The sequence below is a fragment of the Vicugna pacos genome, chromosome 8 (assembly GCF_048564905.1).
Source record: "Vicugna pacos chromosome 8, VicPac4, whole genome shotgun sequence".
Classification (NCBI taxonomy): Eukaryota; Metazoa; Chordata; class Mammalia; order Artiodactyla; family Camelidae; genus Vicugna; species Vicugna pacos.
Genome location: NC_132994.1, coordinates 45,780,480 through 45,800,016, shown reverse-complemented (window position 1 = coordinate 45,800,016; position 19,537 = coordinate 45,780,480). Strand labels below are relative to the sequence as shown.

Below are 19,537 nucleotides of genomic sequence, written 5' to 3'. Positions count from 1 at the left end.
ATTCTAAAGTATACCAACTAGGAACAACAAACCCGTTGACTGAATTATATTATTAAAAAATAAATTCTTTGAAAAGTTCTTTTCTACATGAGAAAAGAATGCATTTGCATCGTTACAGAAAATGTGATTTCTACCCAGAGGATGTATGATTACAAGAGAGAAAAAGTAATGCATAAGATATAGGTAGAAACATGGAGTTTCCCCAGGACATTTTATTGAATTTTTTAACCTGATGATGAGTCAAAGCACCATTCTGTGAATTATCAGGGTTCTGCTTAATATTCGTGGGGACAGTGGGGATTATTACTAGTTTTGCCTCAAGGGAACCATAAAGAGAATTACCTCCAACATGTTCCCTAAGTAGATACATGCCTGCTCTTCAACTCACTCCAAATCAATATGAAAGGGGGATGGTTTCTTGATCTACACTTGCAAATAAGAAGTTCAGATCATCCAGAACTGCCCCTACCTCAGTTAAACTCCAAGGAGTAAAATAACTGCATTTAATTATTTGCAATCCTCTCCTCTCTTTCATGCAAAACTAACCTTTCCTACCTCCCCAATTATGTATTTTTTCATCTCTGTGAATTCAATGACTTCCTCCCCTCCTCAAATAATGCTTTCCATCAGATCACTCCTAGCATTAGATCCATGTTTCTTGGACATCTCTTAGATGCCCTAAGGGTTCTCCAAACGTGGTATTATCACACATGTCAAAATGAATTAAGTTTTCCACTCCCCAAACCTGCTCCTCTCCCTCAAGACATAGCCTGTTCCATCCCTCCTTTACTCTGACCATCCATCAGTCACCCCGTCTTTTATTCCACCTCTACTGACTCCTCCATCCCCTTCCTAACAACCCGGGGCTGTTCATCTTGCTGCCTTTGCCCAATAATGATAACAAGCACAATGATTTCCAGCACTGTTGAGCACTTAGGATACATTAGACACGGTGCTAAGCACTTTATACACGTGATCTTGTTTAATCCTTATTACACTCTTATGACAGGTACCATCACTACCAGCAGTAAAAGATGCAGAAACTACTCAGGGCTATAGAGCTAGCATGTGGTGGGCTGAAAGTTTAAATCTGGTTTGAAGTATGTGTTCTGACTCACCTTTTCCAGCACGGCAAATTGAACATTTCAAGGCTTAGTTTAATGTGTCTGCCCTTTAAGGAAGCCTTCCCAATCTCTCCTGGCCTTTCTTCTCCTATGCTCTCAGCCTTTTCCACCCACCTTTAATACAGTACACAGTATTATTTATGCATTGCCCATTTATTATTTCCCTCAACAAATATATTTTGAGAGAACACTCTACCAGACGCAGTGCTTGGCACAGGTTATCAGCAGTAAGCAAGCCTGGACCTGGCCTCCTAGAGACCAGTGGGAAGGAGAGACTTTGAGCAAACAACCATGCAAATACATCATAAAATCCCAGATGATAATGACTATGCAGAAAACCTTCATGTGCTCGTGATGTGTCTGTCTCCAGGCATCACATGAGCACCGTTACAGCCCAGCCATGACGTCAACATTTTTATTTTCTTGATGCTAACTTGTCCCCCGTATTGACATGTAGTTGGAACTGCATTAATAAATTATAGGAACTGTTTAGGTTAGAAATTAGGTTTCTAGTTGGAAATTGAAATCAAGCTTGTAGAAATGGAATGGTAAAACTTTTTGGCCTCATGAGTTGTAGGGACAAGAAGACAAATATTATGAATGGGAAAGACTGGATTTGACCAAAGGCAAGGTTGCCTTCAATATAAATTTCTCAGTTCAGGAATGCACTTGTTCTACTTCACATAGTATGAGTTTGACAGAATTTAGAACATAATGAAAAGCACTATTTGCTCAAGCTTTTGCCAGAAGGAGACGCTGAATGAGCACTTAGGAGGACAAACTGGTCTCTGAGATTTCTTGTTACTGCTTGTTGATATATTCTGTTTATCATTTTTCCATCTGCGGAGCACAAAAAACTTACAAAAACCTATCCAAATGAAATCCCCAAATATATTTTATTTCTCAAATTTCATTCATGATACACTCAAAGGTATTTCCTGCTGAAAATAGCTATAATATTTGCATGTTAAGTGTTTCTGAATTGACAGCGGAAACCATAATTAATGCTCAAATAATGGTATCTTGGATCAGGATATTGTAACTCAATGACTCAAAAAGTTTAATATTGAAATATACATTACAAGGATTTTATCACTTGATACAAACCCAATTTAGGCTGTAAGTAATATTATGAAGAGGTTTTAAATCGCTCAGACATGATAGACATTAGTAGTAAACTTTTTTTCTGTTTCTGTTTTCTTACGACTCAGTTTATTGCATTCAAGTACTTGAATTCACTGCTCTTAAAGGTATGACAAATTACTCCAATTTGGAAATGAGTACTATTATTGGGGAAACTAAGTTAAAAAAAAATACAGCAAATCTAAAAAAAATCCATTTATTAACCACAAAGAATGAAGATAGGAGTCTCAGTTTAGGGTGCTATATTGTAATCACGAATGTCACAGTTGGTTTGCTGGAGTATCCACGTCGGCCCCCCACCCCCCTTACTCATACTATCCAGACACATATGGGCAGGTAGTTAATGGTAATGTGAGAGCTTGGAGACTAACGACAAAAATGTTGTGTAAACATTGTACTAAGTAGTAAAAATCATTGCTTCGGAAATTGTTCACATTATCCCTAGAACTCCGTAGAATACAGAAAGGGGGTTATTCGCCTTTTCTGTTACAGATCATCTCTTCTACAAGAGTAAAGGAGAAAACAGCAGTAACCATCCCCAAAGTCTGCGCTGGCTTTGTTTTTCTTGAAAATTGCTTAATAGATTCACTTTATATTATGATTTTCATCTCTCTCCCATTCTAAGGATTCTGCTACATAACCGATAACATTTAGTTTGAATTGAATTCCTCTTCTCCCAGAAGCAAATTTCCTATGACCTTGCTCATCAAAAAGTAAATAAAACACAAAAACTGAAGTACTGTTGTGTCCCTGCTTCTCTTCTCACCTACAACCCAACACCGGAGGAAGCCTGATGTTGAGAAATGTTATCAGAGTGCCCTAGGTTCACTCAAATTATACAAATACAGGAGCTTATATTTTTAAATTTTTCCATTTCACTCTCAATACATGTGCATTGTGATAATTTATGCTCATCCCAACATAATTTGATGCTTTGGATGAAATGAGACCTGTAACATTTTACTATTGTGATAACTGCCCCTTCCAAAAATTTTTTTTTCTTTTTTTTAAATTAAAGTTATGATTGCCCCTTAAATTATACTACCTTTCACTCATTAAGAATAATATATTTAAAAATTATTTCCACTTTGATTCAATTACATATACATGTTTTAATTACCACAAATTCCAAAATAGTATAGCCTGAGTTGTGTATATATGTGTTTGTATGTATGTATTAACTATGTATATATTTTATAAACATATAAATAATATAAACATATAAAATATAGCAGATAAAACTGTAAACATAATTTACAAAAAATCAAATGTTCTAAGTTATGGAATAACAAGTCCTTCTAAAACTAGTAATTTCTGATAACATCAGTAACATAAAACTGGAATAAAAATAATTTAAAATCACCTAAGAATATACAGTCAAATAAAAGTATTCTTTTGTTACTGTCAGCATTCAAAATCACTGTGAAGCTATGTATTATTTTAGTTACACAATTTTGTAACCTCATAAATCCACTTTTTTGAGGAGGAAAAAAATTTTTTCCTGACAGTTATGCCTTGAAGTAACTAGCCTGCCCAGAAATAGTAGACAAAAAAATTAGCTGGCGGGTATAGTTCAGTGGTAGAGCACATGCGTAGCATGCAAGAGGTCCTGGGTTCACTCCCCAGTACTTCGTTTAAAAAAGTTTAACTGTGAGAGTCAAGCAGTTTCAAAGATCAATCACTCATTAAGAGGCTTTGACTAACTTACTCTACCAGTCCATCATTGCAAAAGTGCAGGAAGACACTTGCTAAATCATGGTCACCTCAAAGTGACAGAATGAATAATGTAGTGACTACCACTTCCAAGACACCAAACAACGGCAAAAACTTACCTTACAGAGCCTTTGAAACCACTTCATCTTGCCATTCTGCTGTAATGACAAGGATGAAAACTACTGCCACTGGCCCCGTCATTTTTCTGCTTCATTCACTGCAAAGGTTTCCAATTCTGCGGCACATTAGAGTCACCTGGCGAGGTTAAAAAATGTGCAAGACGTTTGTCCAGGGGTGGGCCTGGGGGCTGGGCTCTGATGTGTCTCAAAGCTCTCCAGGTGATTCTAATGTGCAGTCAAGGCTGTGAATCAATGAGTTGCTCCCACAGTTGTTGCTGTGGTTTCCCTGCCTTCAGTCTTGCCTTCCTGTGACATCCTCTATTATGCTGCTAGAATGATCTTTCTGGGATGCCTACAAATGAAATTCAAACCTGAGCACAGTATAAAAGACTCAACATGATGTGCTCTTAAATACTTGACCAGCCTCCTCCCGCCTTCTCCCTCCTGCAGCTCTACCAAGCACTCATTTCCATCTTGGCTGCCTCAGCCTCTGTGCCCGAAGCTTACTCATCCCTTGCTCTGAAATGCTCTCCATTGTTTATCTGCTTATCCGCCTGGAGAACAACATCTTCTCCACGACCCTTTCCTGACATGCTAGCTTCCCCTCCTCCGTCAGTATTCTCAAGGCACAAGTGTGCTGGGTTTCACGTTTTTGTTTTTTGTTTAGAACATGTCTCTCTCACCTTCATTAGACATTTCTGAGCAAGGACTATATCACATTTGCTACTGTATCCCCCAGACTTAGCACACTGCCTAGCATATACTGGCACTTTGCATTTGCTGAATAAATGAATGAATAGCACGTTATACTATTTTCACTTATTACAGACAGAACCAGGGGACTCACACTAGGTCCACTGAAAAAGTCAAGCTTGTACTAAGGTTTTTAAAAAGTCTTAGTATTTGTTTAATATTCAATAGTAGCAATGACAATTACTTTAAAGACTAGCCTTTCAGTTAGGTTCCTAGATGAATTTTAAACAGGCTAAAGTCAAAGAAAAACTTTAATTAAACCTCAAAAATATTCTCATATCAGCAGCATCCCCAAACCACACATTTTCAGAATCACAGCCAGTATATACTCACCTTGGACTCCGATAAGAGAAGGAAGCCCACTTACTGCCTACCACCAGTTGGCCTAATTTGGCTGCTCCCATCATGTGACATCTAACCCACAACTCTGGTGAACATGCTTACTTTGTATTTGTTTTCTGATCTGGAAGGGGTGGGAATATGTCCTTTTTTCTTGAAGGTTGTAAAGTGCTTGCACTGAGGACATGGCTTGGTGCTGGAATCAATACGGCCAAGTTCCAGGAAGTACTTGTATTTGATGGAGTCTTCATGCGTTAAGTTATAGATAACTGTTGTTTCTTCCAGGAATTCAAAACATTCTGTGATGGGGCATTTGATTTCCACTTGGCCAAGTTGTACCTGTGTGAAAGAGCAAATGAAAGAGAAAAAAAGGCACTGGTTATTAAATTTCACTTTTTTTTTCTTCTTTTTTTTATACAGCATTGCTTATTTCATGACTATAATAAAGGATTATCTGTCCTTTTTCATGATTCCTAACATAATAAATGATAATCATTTCAGTCCCTATCTCAGGTGGTACCAAAATAATTAATTACTATCTAATATTTCCAAAATGATTGATAGCATGTTTAAACATTCTCTATCATGAAATATAATGATAATCAAATATTAGAGCTTAAATGGACCTAAGCCACAGGCTCACCAAAGCAGCAAATTATCATCCCATCCTCTGGAAACCACAGGGTGAGACAGCATTTAGACACTGAGCTAAATAAAGGAACAGCAGGATGAAACGGTGTTTCAGATTTTTCAACCTTACCACAACCTAACTCAGCACTAAACTTAGGGCACATTTAACTACTTTTAAAAGGCAGACAAAGAAAATTTTGAAAGTATTTATATAAACAGCATCCAGTAGTTTAAAAATCATCACTAAAAAAAACCCCTCTATTTTTCCTGATTCTTCCAGGTAAAGAACATATAACTGTTCCCATGTCATCAGAATCATAGGAGCAGGTAAGTAAGAACAAGGAAGAAAATTAAACCAATTGCATTTAAAACAAATCCCTATGAGATCTGGCTAATTACTGAGGTAATTAATAAAATGAATTTTTTCAGATAATCACAGAGCTGGATAAGGAGAGAGGAGGAGGAATATACTGGAATACTACACTTACCATTCATTTGGTAGGGGATACTAGATGTGGCTAGCGTTGAAAGTTACAGTATAAGATTCAGGTACAAAGTGTGGACACAATTAAGTTTTAAAATATGAAGAAAATAAATTACGTTGAAATAAGGAAGACCTAGAACTGTTTTCCATAAGCAGTGAATGAGAACTCTTTACGTTCATGGCACCATAATCTCTTTTTGCCCAACTTAGTGTAGCAAAGGGAGGCAGTGAAGGCTGCAAATGGCAAACAATACTAAATAACTTATTTTTCACGTGGGTGACCTTGACATTCTGAGAAAGCAAAACACATTGACTTTAATGAGAAAAGCCCACTATGAAGATCAACGGAGGAATGAGGAAAGTCTCATGATCTGAGAAAAAAAAGCCTCTACTACAAGCAATTAACAAAAACCCTAAACTCATAGTGACTTTTTTTTTCCCCTCAACTTTGCTGTTTATCTGGCACAGACTTGAGGAGACATAAGCTGCCTAGCAATGATATATTTAATACTAGTAAAGGACACAAGCCAGACCAATAATGACATTAAAAAAAAAATCAGGCTTTGGATAAACCACCTTGTTATAGTACTGATCTGTTGAAATGGAAGATGCTACATCATTTTATGCTACTTTTGTACAGAACATGGTCCAGAGAGGTTTTTTAAATGTTAGCACGCTAGGCATGCACTCTACCACTGAGCTATATCCTCCCTGTAGTTACAATCAGATTTTATTATTGCACTTACTGCATGGTTATTATAACCCAAATTATGTTTTATAATAAATTATTTTCAGTTACAGCTTAAGGCAGAGGCTGTACAGATGAATTGGGGTCAGAGCAGGAGGGCAGAGCATGAAGACATCTTAGGAGTCTGTACTTTATTCCTATGAAAATAGAAAACTTCAATCTTTAGCATGTGAAAGACAATTTCTTTTCGTTCCACAAAGGAGTTCCCTTGAGCCTTGGGCGATCTCAAATGACTCTTGCTTATTGATAAGCCACATACTTTAGGGTGCAAGAGCTGGAATATTTTACTTTCAGGTCAATGTTTTAATCTGGCCTCCCTTACCAATAAGTTTATTTACTCAAACTGTATAAATGAGAATAAAGGAAGCAGTAATTTCACAGCCATCCAGATAGACAGGTCTTATAGAAATGGAATGTAGTTTAGGGACCAGAGCAACCCAAGGCAGCTCAAGGGAGCAAGTAACTTATTACTCCTTCAGCAGCGGATGTAACCACACCACACCACACCACACCACATTGGGATACCTACAGCTAACATCCAGGCAAGTCTCTTGTCGTCTTCCTCAGTGTTTCTCAAAACCTCCTGAAAACCTATTCCATTTCTATAGAAAACACAATTTTGTATGTTTTACACCCTCTGCATTCTGCCTATTCCACGCCTTCTCTTCTTTCTGAAATCTCCAAAATCCCTACTCCGCTACCCTAAGCTAAAGGATCTCATGTTTTACTAAACAGATAGAAGCAATATGATCATATTCCTTTAGCCTCCCATGGCCAGCTCTCCCAGTCTGTGTCTGTCCTCATCATCTCTGTCTTCCCTCCTTTTACAACATAGGGCCTGAATCTACTTCCAGGATGATTGTGTGAGTCTCTCGAAGTATCTGCTGAGAATTCAAGTTTCCTGGCCCACCTAGGGCCTATAAAATTTGAATCATTGCTGGTAAGCTAATAATTGGCAGTTTGGAACAATTACTCATACAAGCTTTTGAATTACTCATACTTCTTCATACTAATAAATACCCCCTTTTTCATAATAAAATGCTACTCATAACCTTTGTAATCTCTTGGCCTCTACATGTCTAGTTTTTCAGAATAATTTCCTCAAAATATCACTAGAAAACAATAATCATGGTTAAGCCAAGTATATTCATTTATTTATTCAACAAGATACCTATTTCATTAATTCAAGGATCTATTTTCAGCAGTTTAATATTTCAAAAGTCAAGACTGTCTTTCAATTGATGATAATCTTTCACATTCTGCCATAGTTTAATTTGCAGTGTTTTTATTTTTTTGGTGACCCATCATATGACACTGCATCCTACAACTGATCACATCTTAGATTTCAATGAAAGGTGGTTTTTATGGGTTAGGCTTTGTGATGGATTCTGGGGAAATGAGAAGAGAGAGACACGAGGCTTCTATTGGAGGAAATATATGCTAGAGAAGTAAATAAATCAGGCAGACTATAATCATTATTATGAAGGAACTACATACATCAGGGAAGGTATCTTCTGAGGATGGGATAACTAAGAACAAAAAGGGCCTGTCATGCAGAGAACTTGGGGAAGGGACCACTTGGCAAAGGAAACAAGAACGATAGCTCCAGGGCAGAAAGTGCCTGATGCGCCTTGTGCTGGAAATAGAGTTGAGCGACTGAAACACATACTAAGTGAGCCAGAGGCACAGGCCTTGTTAGCTGTGATAGGAAGCGTGGATTTTATTCTAAGTTTACTATGAAACATTGATTTGGAGAGAAGGAGTGACACACCCTGACTTCCATTAAAAAAAAAATCATTCAGGCTCTTCCTGGAGAATAGACTGAAGAAGACTTAGGGAAATAGTAGACCTCTTCACTGCACCTGTTTTTCCTATCAGTGGCATCTGACTGTGGCAGCTGTCTGCGCAGGAGATGATAGATGACTGAACTAGGCTGCAAGAGGTAGCCAGACGTGGGGTGTACTGTGGAAGTGGAACCAGTGAGGTTTGGTGATGGACCAGATATGGAGGATGAAGTAAGGGGAGGAATCAAGGACGACTCTAGGTTTTGGGCTTGAATAATCTGATGATTGGTGGGTGATACTTACTAGACATTTCTAATAAAATTCAATTTACGTGGATATGTGATATTTGCTGGAAGTGATTCACTGCAAATTTAGTATAGTGAAGATGATTAATTCACCCCAAAACATATATTGAACTCCTACAATATTACACGTAAGGGATATAAAGTAGCTTATTAAGTCACAAATCCTACCCTAATGGAACTTGAAAATAGAGTAATTAGATTTGTGTTGATAGCCTCTTCTAGCAACTCAGGATTTGATGGTAATAACTTATTTTATATTCTACCTAAAATTTTAAAAATTATTATGAATAATCATAAACATATACAAAAGTTGGCGGATTGGTATTATGAATCCTTAAGTATACCTTCTTCAGCTTTAACAATTATCAACTCTTGGCCAATTCTATTTTTTCTCTGCTCTGACCCATATGACCCTCCCATATTATTTTGAAGCAAATACCAGACATCATGTTATTTCACTCATAAATATTTCAGTATGGGTCTAAAGAAAATAAGAAGTGTTTTAAAAAAAAAACCAAGATACAAAGTATTTCCCAAAATGACAATAATTCTTTAATATCAATTTAACAGTTTAAAAAACATCATCTAACTTCTACTTATAGGATTTTATGTATTTTATATACTTAAAACAAAGGCCTAAAATTCCGTTGTGTTCAATGCTAATATCACCATTTATATCACTGGAAAATATGCTCTCCAATTCTGAACAAAAACATGCCCATTCTTGTAAGGCAAAATTACTTAATTCTAAAAGAATCTCCAAGGGTATTAGTAAGAGACACTACTATCTACTTAATACTCAAGCTAGATGGCTAATTTGCCAACTGGGAGAACTCAAAAGTAATTTAGTGACACAGGTGAGGGAGACCTCTGGAAAAGTGACAGATTAATTAAGTAAATCCTCCAAAGAAAAAGACAGAGAAAGCACAAACTTTGGACTTCGAAGCTCAATTTATCAAGTGTTTGGTTTACAAGTCTGATCCTGGTTTTAAGAGTTGGTCATGATAGTTTAGAGAGGACCTTGGCCTTTGTTCACTTAATAACAAGAGATTTCAGATTTTCTCTAGCATTAAAAAGGAACACATTAATATGGCAGAGAAGAGAATATACCACAACAAAAGCAATAACAACAAACATGAAATGGATACAGCACCTCCTCCACGCCAGGCACTGTTAGAAACACTTCCTGTGCATCAATTACTTTGTGGAGCACCACAGAGGCAGGTTCATTTTCAGGTTCATGGATTTCCCCATAATTTTATCATTAGTGATTATAACAAGATGGCTGCTGTAATGATAAATATGCTTGTTTACTCAGCAGATATTACAGAGCATTGTGCTAGATGCCTTTATAACTAAAAAAACACAAAAAAGCAAAAAACTATGGAAAAACATCAAGCCAAATATGCCAGAAGTTCTCTTAACCTCAAGCAAGGAAAATATAAAGAAAATCACTCTTAGGCACATCAAGTAAAAGTCCCAAGTACCAAAAACAAAGAAAGTATCTTAAAAGCAACAGAAGAAAAGAACATTCTCACATAGAAAACTTCAGCCTCAGGTGCCTTGCTCATAAATTCTACTGAGAATTTGAGAATGAAATAACACTGATATTATACAACTACTCTTAGTGACTAGTATAGAAAGAGGAAAGGATCACTACTCGTTTTATGAGGCCGGCATAATCATGATACCAAAACCTGAGAAGGACATTGCTAGAAAGGAAAATTGCTGACTGATCTTTTTGTAAATAGAGATGCAAAAGTCCTAAACAAAATATGAGCAAACCAAACTGGACAATGCAGAAAAAATATACATATATCATAATCGAAATGGCTTTATTCCAAGAATGCAAGGTTGGTTTAACATTCAAAAATCAATTGCTATAACTCACATATTAATAAAATAAAGAAAAAACAGCATATGATTATCTCCATAGGAAGAGAAAAGGTTATTTATAAATTCAACATTGATTCATGTTAAAATCTTAGCAAACTAGGAAGAGATTAAAAACTTCCTTAATCTAATAAAGAGTATATATAAGAAAACCTATAGTAAACATAATACTCAATGGTGAAATATTGATAGCTTTTTTCTTAAGACTGGAAATGGGGCAAGTATGCACTGCCACCATTATTAAACATTGACTACAGTGCACAGCCAGTGTAAGAAGAGAAAAAGAGAAATGAAAATAAAATTATTAGAAATAAAGATATAAAATCCCCCATTTCTTGCAGACTGCATAATTGTATATACAAACAATTGAAAATAATCTACAGATAAACTATTGGGATAAATAAATGAATTTAGGAAATTTGCTGACAGGTCAATATACAAAAATCAAAAGTACTTGCATCCACTAATAGCAGGCAATTTCAAAATAACATTTAAGAAATACTATCATTTATAATATTAAAATATCAAATATGAATAAATGCAACAAAAGATGTTCAATACTCTTAAATAGAAATATCTGAAATATTTTGGGGAAAATGAATGGAGGAATATAAGAGGTTCTTGAATTGGAAGATTTCATATAGTAAAGATGCAAGTTCAGTCCAGATTGCCCTATAGATTCCAGAACCATTTCAATAAAATTTCCAGTAGTTTTCTCTCTCTCTCTTATTCTCTCTCTCTCTGTCTTTTATGAGGTGAAGGTGGATTTAAAATCATAGGCGGATTCTAAAATATATATGGATAGTCATGATATGCCTGATCTAGAAAAGCAAAGTAGTAAGATGTTCTACTAGATATAAAATGAGTCATAAAGCTACACTAAGTACAGCAGTGCAACACTGGTACAAGGATAGATAACAGAACAACAGAACAGAAAAGGGTACAGAACAGAGCCACTTACATTTGGACACCTGACGTTTCAACACTATAGAGCAGTGAGGAGGATAGCTTTTTTCAATAAAGTGTGTTTGGTCACATAAATATCTATTTAAAAAAAATCTGTCTTGATTTCTACCCCAAACCAGGTAGACTGCAGCTATAATGATAAAAGGTGAAATAATGTCATTTCTAAAGATGATCAAGAAGAGTATTTTCATGACCTTAGGGAAAGGAAAGATTTCTTACACATTAAAAAAAAACACAACATTTTAAAAATTGATAAATTTGACTAAAAATAATTAAACACCTCTGTTCATCAATAGATACTGTTAAGAGAATGAAGATGCAAATTATATTTGGAGAAGATATTTGCAACATATAAAGAACAAGATTTTGCTCATCCAGAATATATAAAGAGCCCCTCCAAATCAATAAGAAAGAGGCAGACAATCAACCCAGAAGAAAAATGGTCAAGGCATTCCACAAAAGAGGATGTTCAAATGACCAATAAACATATGAAAATATGTTTCACTTCATGAGTTGTTAGAAACATGAATATTACAACCAAAATGACATATAATTTTGAAGGAATTGAGTTCTCAAAACTCTTAGATTCAGCAAAATAGTGTTAAAATAGTTAAAACAATAACTATACAATTGCAATATTAATTTTCTATTCAATCACTTCAAATGTATTTTTCTATGTATACTCATCCCTTTATATTACCTAAACTTCTTTCCTCTTTCCTCTCTACCCAAACTTTCATGACGTCTTATCTGCTTAAGTAAATTTTTAAAATTTTAATTCAGTTTTTTGAATAAGATCACAAACTATGAGATAGTTCAAAAACCAAAAAGTGCAAAGTAGATCTAAATTAGCAAGTTTCTTACAACCGTACTCTTTTTCTATCCATCCCACCAAATGGTTGCTATTTAATTTTTTAAGGCTATATAAGAAATGTAAATAAATAACTAAATAAATATATATATATGTATATATATAATTTGTCTCTTTCAACCCAAATGTTAGCGAATAATGTTCACCTTGTTTTCTTTATTTGACAATATACTGTGGAGATATTTCATATCACATATGAAGAGCTTCCTTGTTTTTTGTTTGTTTTTAATAACTGCCTAGTATTCCACTGTTCTATAGCCACTCTTATATTCCTTATAGATGGACATTTAGATGGTTTCTAGCATATATTTTGCTATAGAAAATAATGCTGCAATGAATTATCTTATACGTAAATTATTCACATGTGTGCAAGTATATCAGTAAGACAAATCCCCTAAATTAGAATTGCGAATCAAAGGGAACATACTTGTATCTTTAATGGACAGTCCTAATTTGCTTTCAATTGGACAATTAAACAGATATAAAACTCACACTGAAGGTAAAACAGTGTAGCACAAAAGGAATAATCTGTGAATGCTTACAATAAAGTTTTATCCAATAGGTGAATTACACATTCAGACTTGGGAATTCAAAGGGCAATAAATGTTTCTTCCTTAATTTTTGGAAAGAATTATAAACTTAATCCAATTTTTCTCCTTGAAAAGTACACTTAGATATATTATTAGATTATAAGCAAATAATTTGGGGGGATTCAATAGCATATCTTGATTCTTTAAGAAGATAACAAATTCTAATCAGTCCCCAAAGAATATTAGTATGAATGGATTTTTTCAATGCAAATTACCGAGTGGCTATTTAGACTGAAAGAGAAATGTATAATGTGTGCTCAGATAAACAGAAATGAATACATATTCATTTAACTATGATAAAAGTTGCCTTTTGAAAGGCAGAAATTTTAAAACAGACTAGATATTTGGTTACTCTTTAGAGAGGGAAATATTTCTAAAAGAAAACATTTAAGCTTACTTAAATCAACTCTTTTTTTTATCATTATATTAATTTAAATCAGATATTCCAGTTTATAACAATCAGAAAATAAAGACACTACACAGGTAACTTATGAAAAGAACCCCAAAAGGTGAATCAAACACAAGATTCTGGTGTTATTTATGTGGCTGCATGTCCTTGAGTTCCAGGGATACACGCAACCAAATCTCTTGGAGATGGACTAATTCCTCGAAGATTCCCTGCTGGCTCTAAGACTGTATAATTATAATATGTGCTCTCACTTACAGAAAGACCGAAAGTGCATGTGAGCTCTGAAAGTTTAGCTCCAGCTGAAAAAGCTGTAGAGTGCAGTAGTTAAAAGTAGATTCCAGACTCAAAGGGGCTCTGCACCTCACTGCTAGTTCCTCAGCTCTCCCTTGTGCAGCGTCTACGTCTGTAAATTGACCAAGAAAATTTGGTTGTTTAGAGGACTGTCTGAATTAATTTACATAAAATACCTGGAACTGTACCTGATAGGGAATACTCAATTAAGTCTGCTAATATTTATCTTCGTTGATATTCAGAAAGCAGTATTTCACAAAATTAATTTCAGAAATTAAAAACTCTTTTATGCTTATTTCTTATGCAAGACCATTTCAAATTCTATAAACATTCGTAATTCGTAATTCAGTATTCTCATTCATAATTCAGTGTTCTTCCTCCAAAGCAAATATTTAAAAGAAGGTAAATAAGAGTACAAACTACCTGAATATACTGTATTCTAGTAAGCAGAACAAGATGCTGAGATACAGAAGAAAAACAAATCGTATATGTTTACATCAAAAGTATAAAGTAAATTTAACCCCAAATGGAAATATAGATGCATAGTTATGGAAACATAGATATGTCATTCACAGTAACAGACATGAAATAGCATTGGAAATATTTCAGTTGATCCAGTACCACAGAGTAATAATCAGCGTTACTCTAGTGGGAGAGGGAAGTCTTAAATTTTGTGTTACCCAGAAGTTTAATTTCAGTTAAAAGGGGCAAGTGAAGATTTCAGAGACTAGAAACAACTTTAAGCTTTAAAAAAAGTTTACAGAGCTCACAAGAAACCTTTTATAACTCTTCTCTCCCCCTCTTCATTCACGTCCTTCCCTTGGCCTTCAAAATATGCTTAAATATCCGAAAAATGCCAAAAGCAAACAAAAGCAAAAGCCATTGGTGGTTTAGTTATGGAGAACTATTCTACCCTTCCACAAATCATATTAAATTTGTTAAACAAGACTGAAAAGTGAAATAAGAAAGCAAAATTTTGCAAATACAGGTGATTTTGAGGATTTACAAGTATTAGTACCTATTTAGAGCCATTGACTCAAGTGTGGGCATATTTAAGGTAATTGATTAGAGGAAAATTATTGCAAAACAGACATGTTGGCCCAGAAGAGTAATGCAGTAGCTCCCATAGTTTTTCGTCTGTACACAACAAGGTAGTTTAAATTCTCTCTTGGGTCTTATAGAATGTGTTTAACCACTCTTCTTGGTAAGGGATTGTTAAACATTTGCAGACAGCTATCATGTCCCTTTAGTCTTTTTTCCCAGGTAAACATCCCACTCCTTTAACTATTCCTCACCTATTGTTTGAAGACTTCCCTTCTTCCTACTTTGTTGGTTTGTAAAAATGTGGTAACTCAGAAACCAAAGCCATCGTGCAGGAGTGGTTTGGCCACTAGGGAAACAGGATTATCCTCAACCACAGTAAAAACTAAAGGAAAGGAACACCAAAAGAAAAATAGCTCCCAGGAACGATAAGTTACCAAAGTTAGCCTAAGAAGTGGAAAATCTGAACAGGCCAATTACAATGGAAGACATCTGGGTATGTCTCCCAGGAAAGCATCTATTTCCTAGATTTTCATCTTTGCTGCAACTGAATATTCTCTTACTGATACTCTTTCTTTCAGAGGGTTTAATCTTTCTTATCTTGTCTGTTTTTCTCACCTTGTCTCTTTCTCATTTTCATTACTTTTACTTTGGTCCCTAAACTAGGCTCCTAAAATAATCAGTCTTTTGTTTCTTAAAATAATTAGCTTTTGGGCTTGCTTATCCTTTATATTTTTTTTTTCTTTTAGTTTTCCTTTCTTTTGATTTTTAATTCAATAAAAAAACTTCCTGCTTTTATTTGTTTCATTTTGTTATCTTTTCCTAGTTTCTTAAGATCACTTTGTTTTCTGCTTTTTACTCTTTAGTAATGAATACGGTTTTTGTTACGTTCCAAAAATTCTGGTATGAAATGTTCTCTCTTCATTATTTTCTAGGCAGTTTATGATCTGTTTTTACTTTCTCTTTAAGTGTTTCTTAATTTCTATGAAACTAAAACTTTTTGTGGTAACTGTTTCTAAAATTTATTTTCAACTACACTTGATTATGAATAGTAAGTGGACCATAAAAATACTAATTTTGAAATATTAAGGTTCTCTTCTAGCCAATTACATAATCTTTAAAAAACGTTTCTTGGACATTAAAATATTTAACCAAGAGATGTAAGATTCTATATAGATTTCCATTAAGTCACCGCTTTGATGTTAAGTAAAATTTTTATAGGCTCATTATTTACCTACTCAATCTGATTCTGAAAGAGGAATATTGAAATTGCTTACTATAACTTTTTCACATGATCTCTGCATTTCTAGTTTATATATTTGGGGTTTATATATTTGAGTACAACGTTACTTGGTGTGTCCAGGTTTATGGCACCGCTTCACAAATAGCCTTCTCTCTATTTGGTGTTTTTACTTTTAAATTCTACCGCTACCTCATCAGAAATTAATACTACCACTTCTTCCCTCTTGTTATCGTCATTTTCCTCCTGTGGCTCTGCTCCTTTCTTTTCTCCTCAACTTCAGTTTAAATCTCTTTTGCTGTCAATGATTCTGTGGGTTAATTCAGTACTCAAATATTTATTCAGTGCCTACTGTGGGCGAGGCACTGTACTAGCTACTGGGGGGAGTTTACAGATGAATAAACTAGCTTCAGGTGACTTTCAGTTTATTAGGGGAGACAGACTTGAGCATGAATAACCATGGTTCAGGCAGAGAAGCACAAAGGAGTTTTGGTTTTGACTGCTCATGGAAAAGGAGATATTTTAGCTAAACCATGAAGAATAAAAAGGATCGCAATGCGTAGATTTAACTATGTCTTATTTCTTAAATAGAAAAAAATATAAAAAATAATATAAAATACAATCTGATAATATTAGGTAAGAAAACCTAGTAAACACTGTACTCATATATTATAAGTATGTAAAACGTATATGTGAAAAAACTATAAACTGAGAGGGAAGAAGAAAAATCACTAAAAAGTATTTTTTTCATGGAATTATTTTTTTCATATTTAATGTTCTAGTACTTTTGTTAAAACTTTTATTCAACAGTAAATTTTTTTTTTTGCAAAAGTGTTTTTTGAACTATAATAGATGACAGATCTGGAATTGATAGCAAAACCAGTAAACCCAAACTTTTTGCACTGGTCTTGAAAACAAGACAGAATACTGAGAATTATGGGTACAGAATTTTACTTATCAAAACTGAATTGTGAGCGTTACTCAAGTTTGCTTCTGAAAACACTTGGTAGTCTCAGTTCCTAGCCTAACCACTGCACTCATGAGTCCCAGGCTCTGTCCTGATCTTCCGCGGTGTGCCAGGGAGAAAGCAGATATTGCCTAATAAACTAAGCCCTGGGGAATCTCACCGCACGCAGCGCTGCCATCATCTCGGCTCATTCACAGAAAGCAACATTCCTTTCATGGAGCTGATGTCAAAATAGTTTTTTTTTTTTTAAATCCAGAAACCTTTTTTCTTGAAAACCGTTTAACAAATAGAACAACAAATCATTCCTTGCAATACTACTTGTAAACCTGGAGGTGGTCCAAGTTTGACACACTTTAAAAATATATGTTCTGTAGTTTTATTCACAAGCATTTGAATGTTTGGGGTTTTTTCCCCCTACAGGTTTTGCGCTTTCAATATTGGCAAGCATCAATACTTTCCTAGACATTAAACCAAGTTAACATAGTATTTAACTTAAAAAAGCAATTTCAACAGAGCCTTTTCATGCCAAAACAAAGTATCTTTGTGCACCATCCACCCAGTTCTAGGAATAGTCTGTTCACTACCTGGAGTTTTTAGATTCAATAAAGAAAAATATAATTCCCTTCCTGGCTTTTATTCATTATTTCCAGATATAAAACATTGTTTAGTGTAGAGTGGCCAAATTTTCCTATCTCCCAGGAACAAAGTTACAGTGTTCATAACTATGAAAAGAGAAAAAAATATATTTAAAAAAAATTGGTCTCCTCTTTTGATGTTTGAATTTTAATACCTCCAAAGTAAGGAGAAATTTTATCCCAGGAGTATAGCAACCTCTTTTAAAAGTGTGATCAGGCTAGAGAGGCATCCCCGAGACCTGATGGTGAATGAATAGACTAACTATGCATGCTCTCTGAAAAGGTTTGTGATTAGACTGAAAAAGGCCTGGAATAGCTGGAACACCCACAGTGCTAAATGTCTTGATTTACTGCAAATACATTTTAGGAAATCCCACTCTGCTTCAACCAAGCATTTTCACTACTTTAGGTGCCTGCAATACACCAATGAGAAGCTACTGACTTTGCCAACAAGGTAAATACTGCTCACGCAATAGAATTGAGACAGCTCAAACGGGAGGTGTTTGATTGAAATAACAATTCACTTAAGAAAATTAGCGATGTATTACATTGATTGATTTGCGTATGTTGAACCAGCCTTGTGTCCCTGGGATGAACCCCACTTGGTCATGATGTATAATCTTTTTTATGTGTTGTTGGATTCTATTTGCTAAAATTTTGGTGAGGATTTTGGTGTCTATGTTCATCAGTGATATTGGCCTATAATTCTCTTTTTTTGTAGTGTCTTTGCCTGGTTTTGGTATCAGGGTGATGGTGGCTTCATAGAAAGAGTTTGGGAGTATTCCCTCCTTTTCAATCGTCTGGAAGAGTTTGAGAAGGACTGGTATGAGTTCTTCTTTGTATGTTTGGTAGAATTCCCCGGTGAAGCCGTCCGGTCCTGGACTTTTATTTGTAGGGAGGTTTTTAATTGCTATTTCTATTTCCTTTCTAGTGATCGGGTTGTTCAAGTGTTCAGTTTCTTCTTGATTCAGTTTTGGTGGACAGTATGTTTCCAGAAACTTGTCCATCTCCTCTAGGTTATCCAGTTTGGTTCCATATAGTTTTTCATAATATTCTCGTATGATATTCTGTATTTCTATTTTGTTTGTTGTAATTTCTCCATTTTCCTTTCTTATTTTGCTAATTTGTGCTCTCTCTTTTTTCTTCTTTGTGAGTTTGGCCAGAGGTTTGTCGATTTTATTTACTTTTTCAAAAAACCAACTTTTGGTTTGGTTGATTTTTTCTATGGTCTTGTTAATCTCTATTGTATTTAATTCCTCTCTGATCTTTATTATTTCCTTCCTTCTGCTGCTTTTTGGGGCTTTTTGTTCTTCTTTTTCTAATTGATTTAGGTGGTGGGTTAACTTGTTTATTTGAGATTGTTCTTCTTTTTTGAGAAAGGCCTGTATCGCTATAAACTTCCCTCTTAGCACTGCCTTTGCTGTGTCCCATAGGTTTTGAGTGGTTGTGCTTTCATTATCATTTGTCTCAAGGTATTTTTTAATTTCAGCTT

At 35.0% G+C, this 19,537-nt stretch overlaps 1 protein-coding gene across 1 annotated transcript in view; it reads right to left on the bottom strand.

Annotated features, from left to right (window-relative positions):
• RNF217 (ring finger protein 217) overlaps nt 1-19,537 on the bottom strand; it is a 120,353-nt gene that overhangs the window by 39,990 nt on the left and 60,826 nt on the right. The window contains exon 2 of the mRNA XM_031680102.2: nt 5,297-5,530. Within this exon, the coding sequence (XP_031535962.2) occupies nt 5,297-5,530 (234 nt within the window). The remainder of the gene's footprint in view (nt 1-5,296; nt 5,531-19,537) is intronic.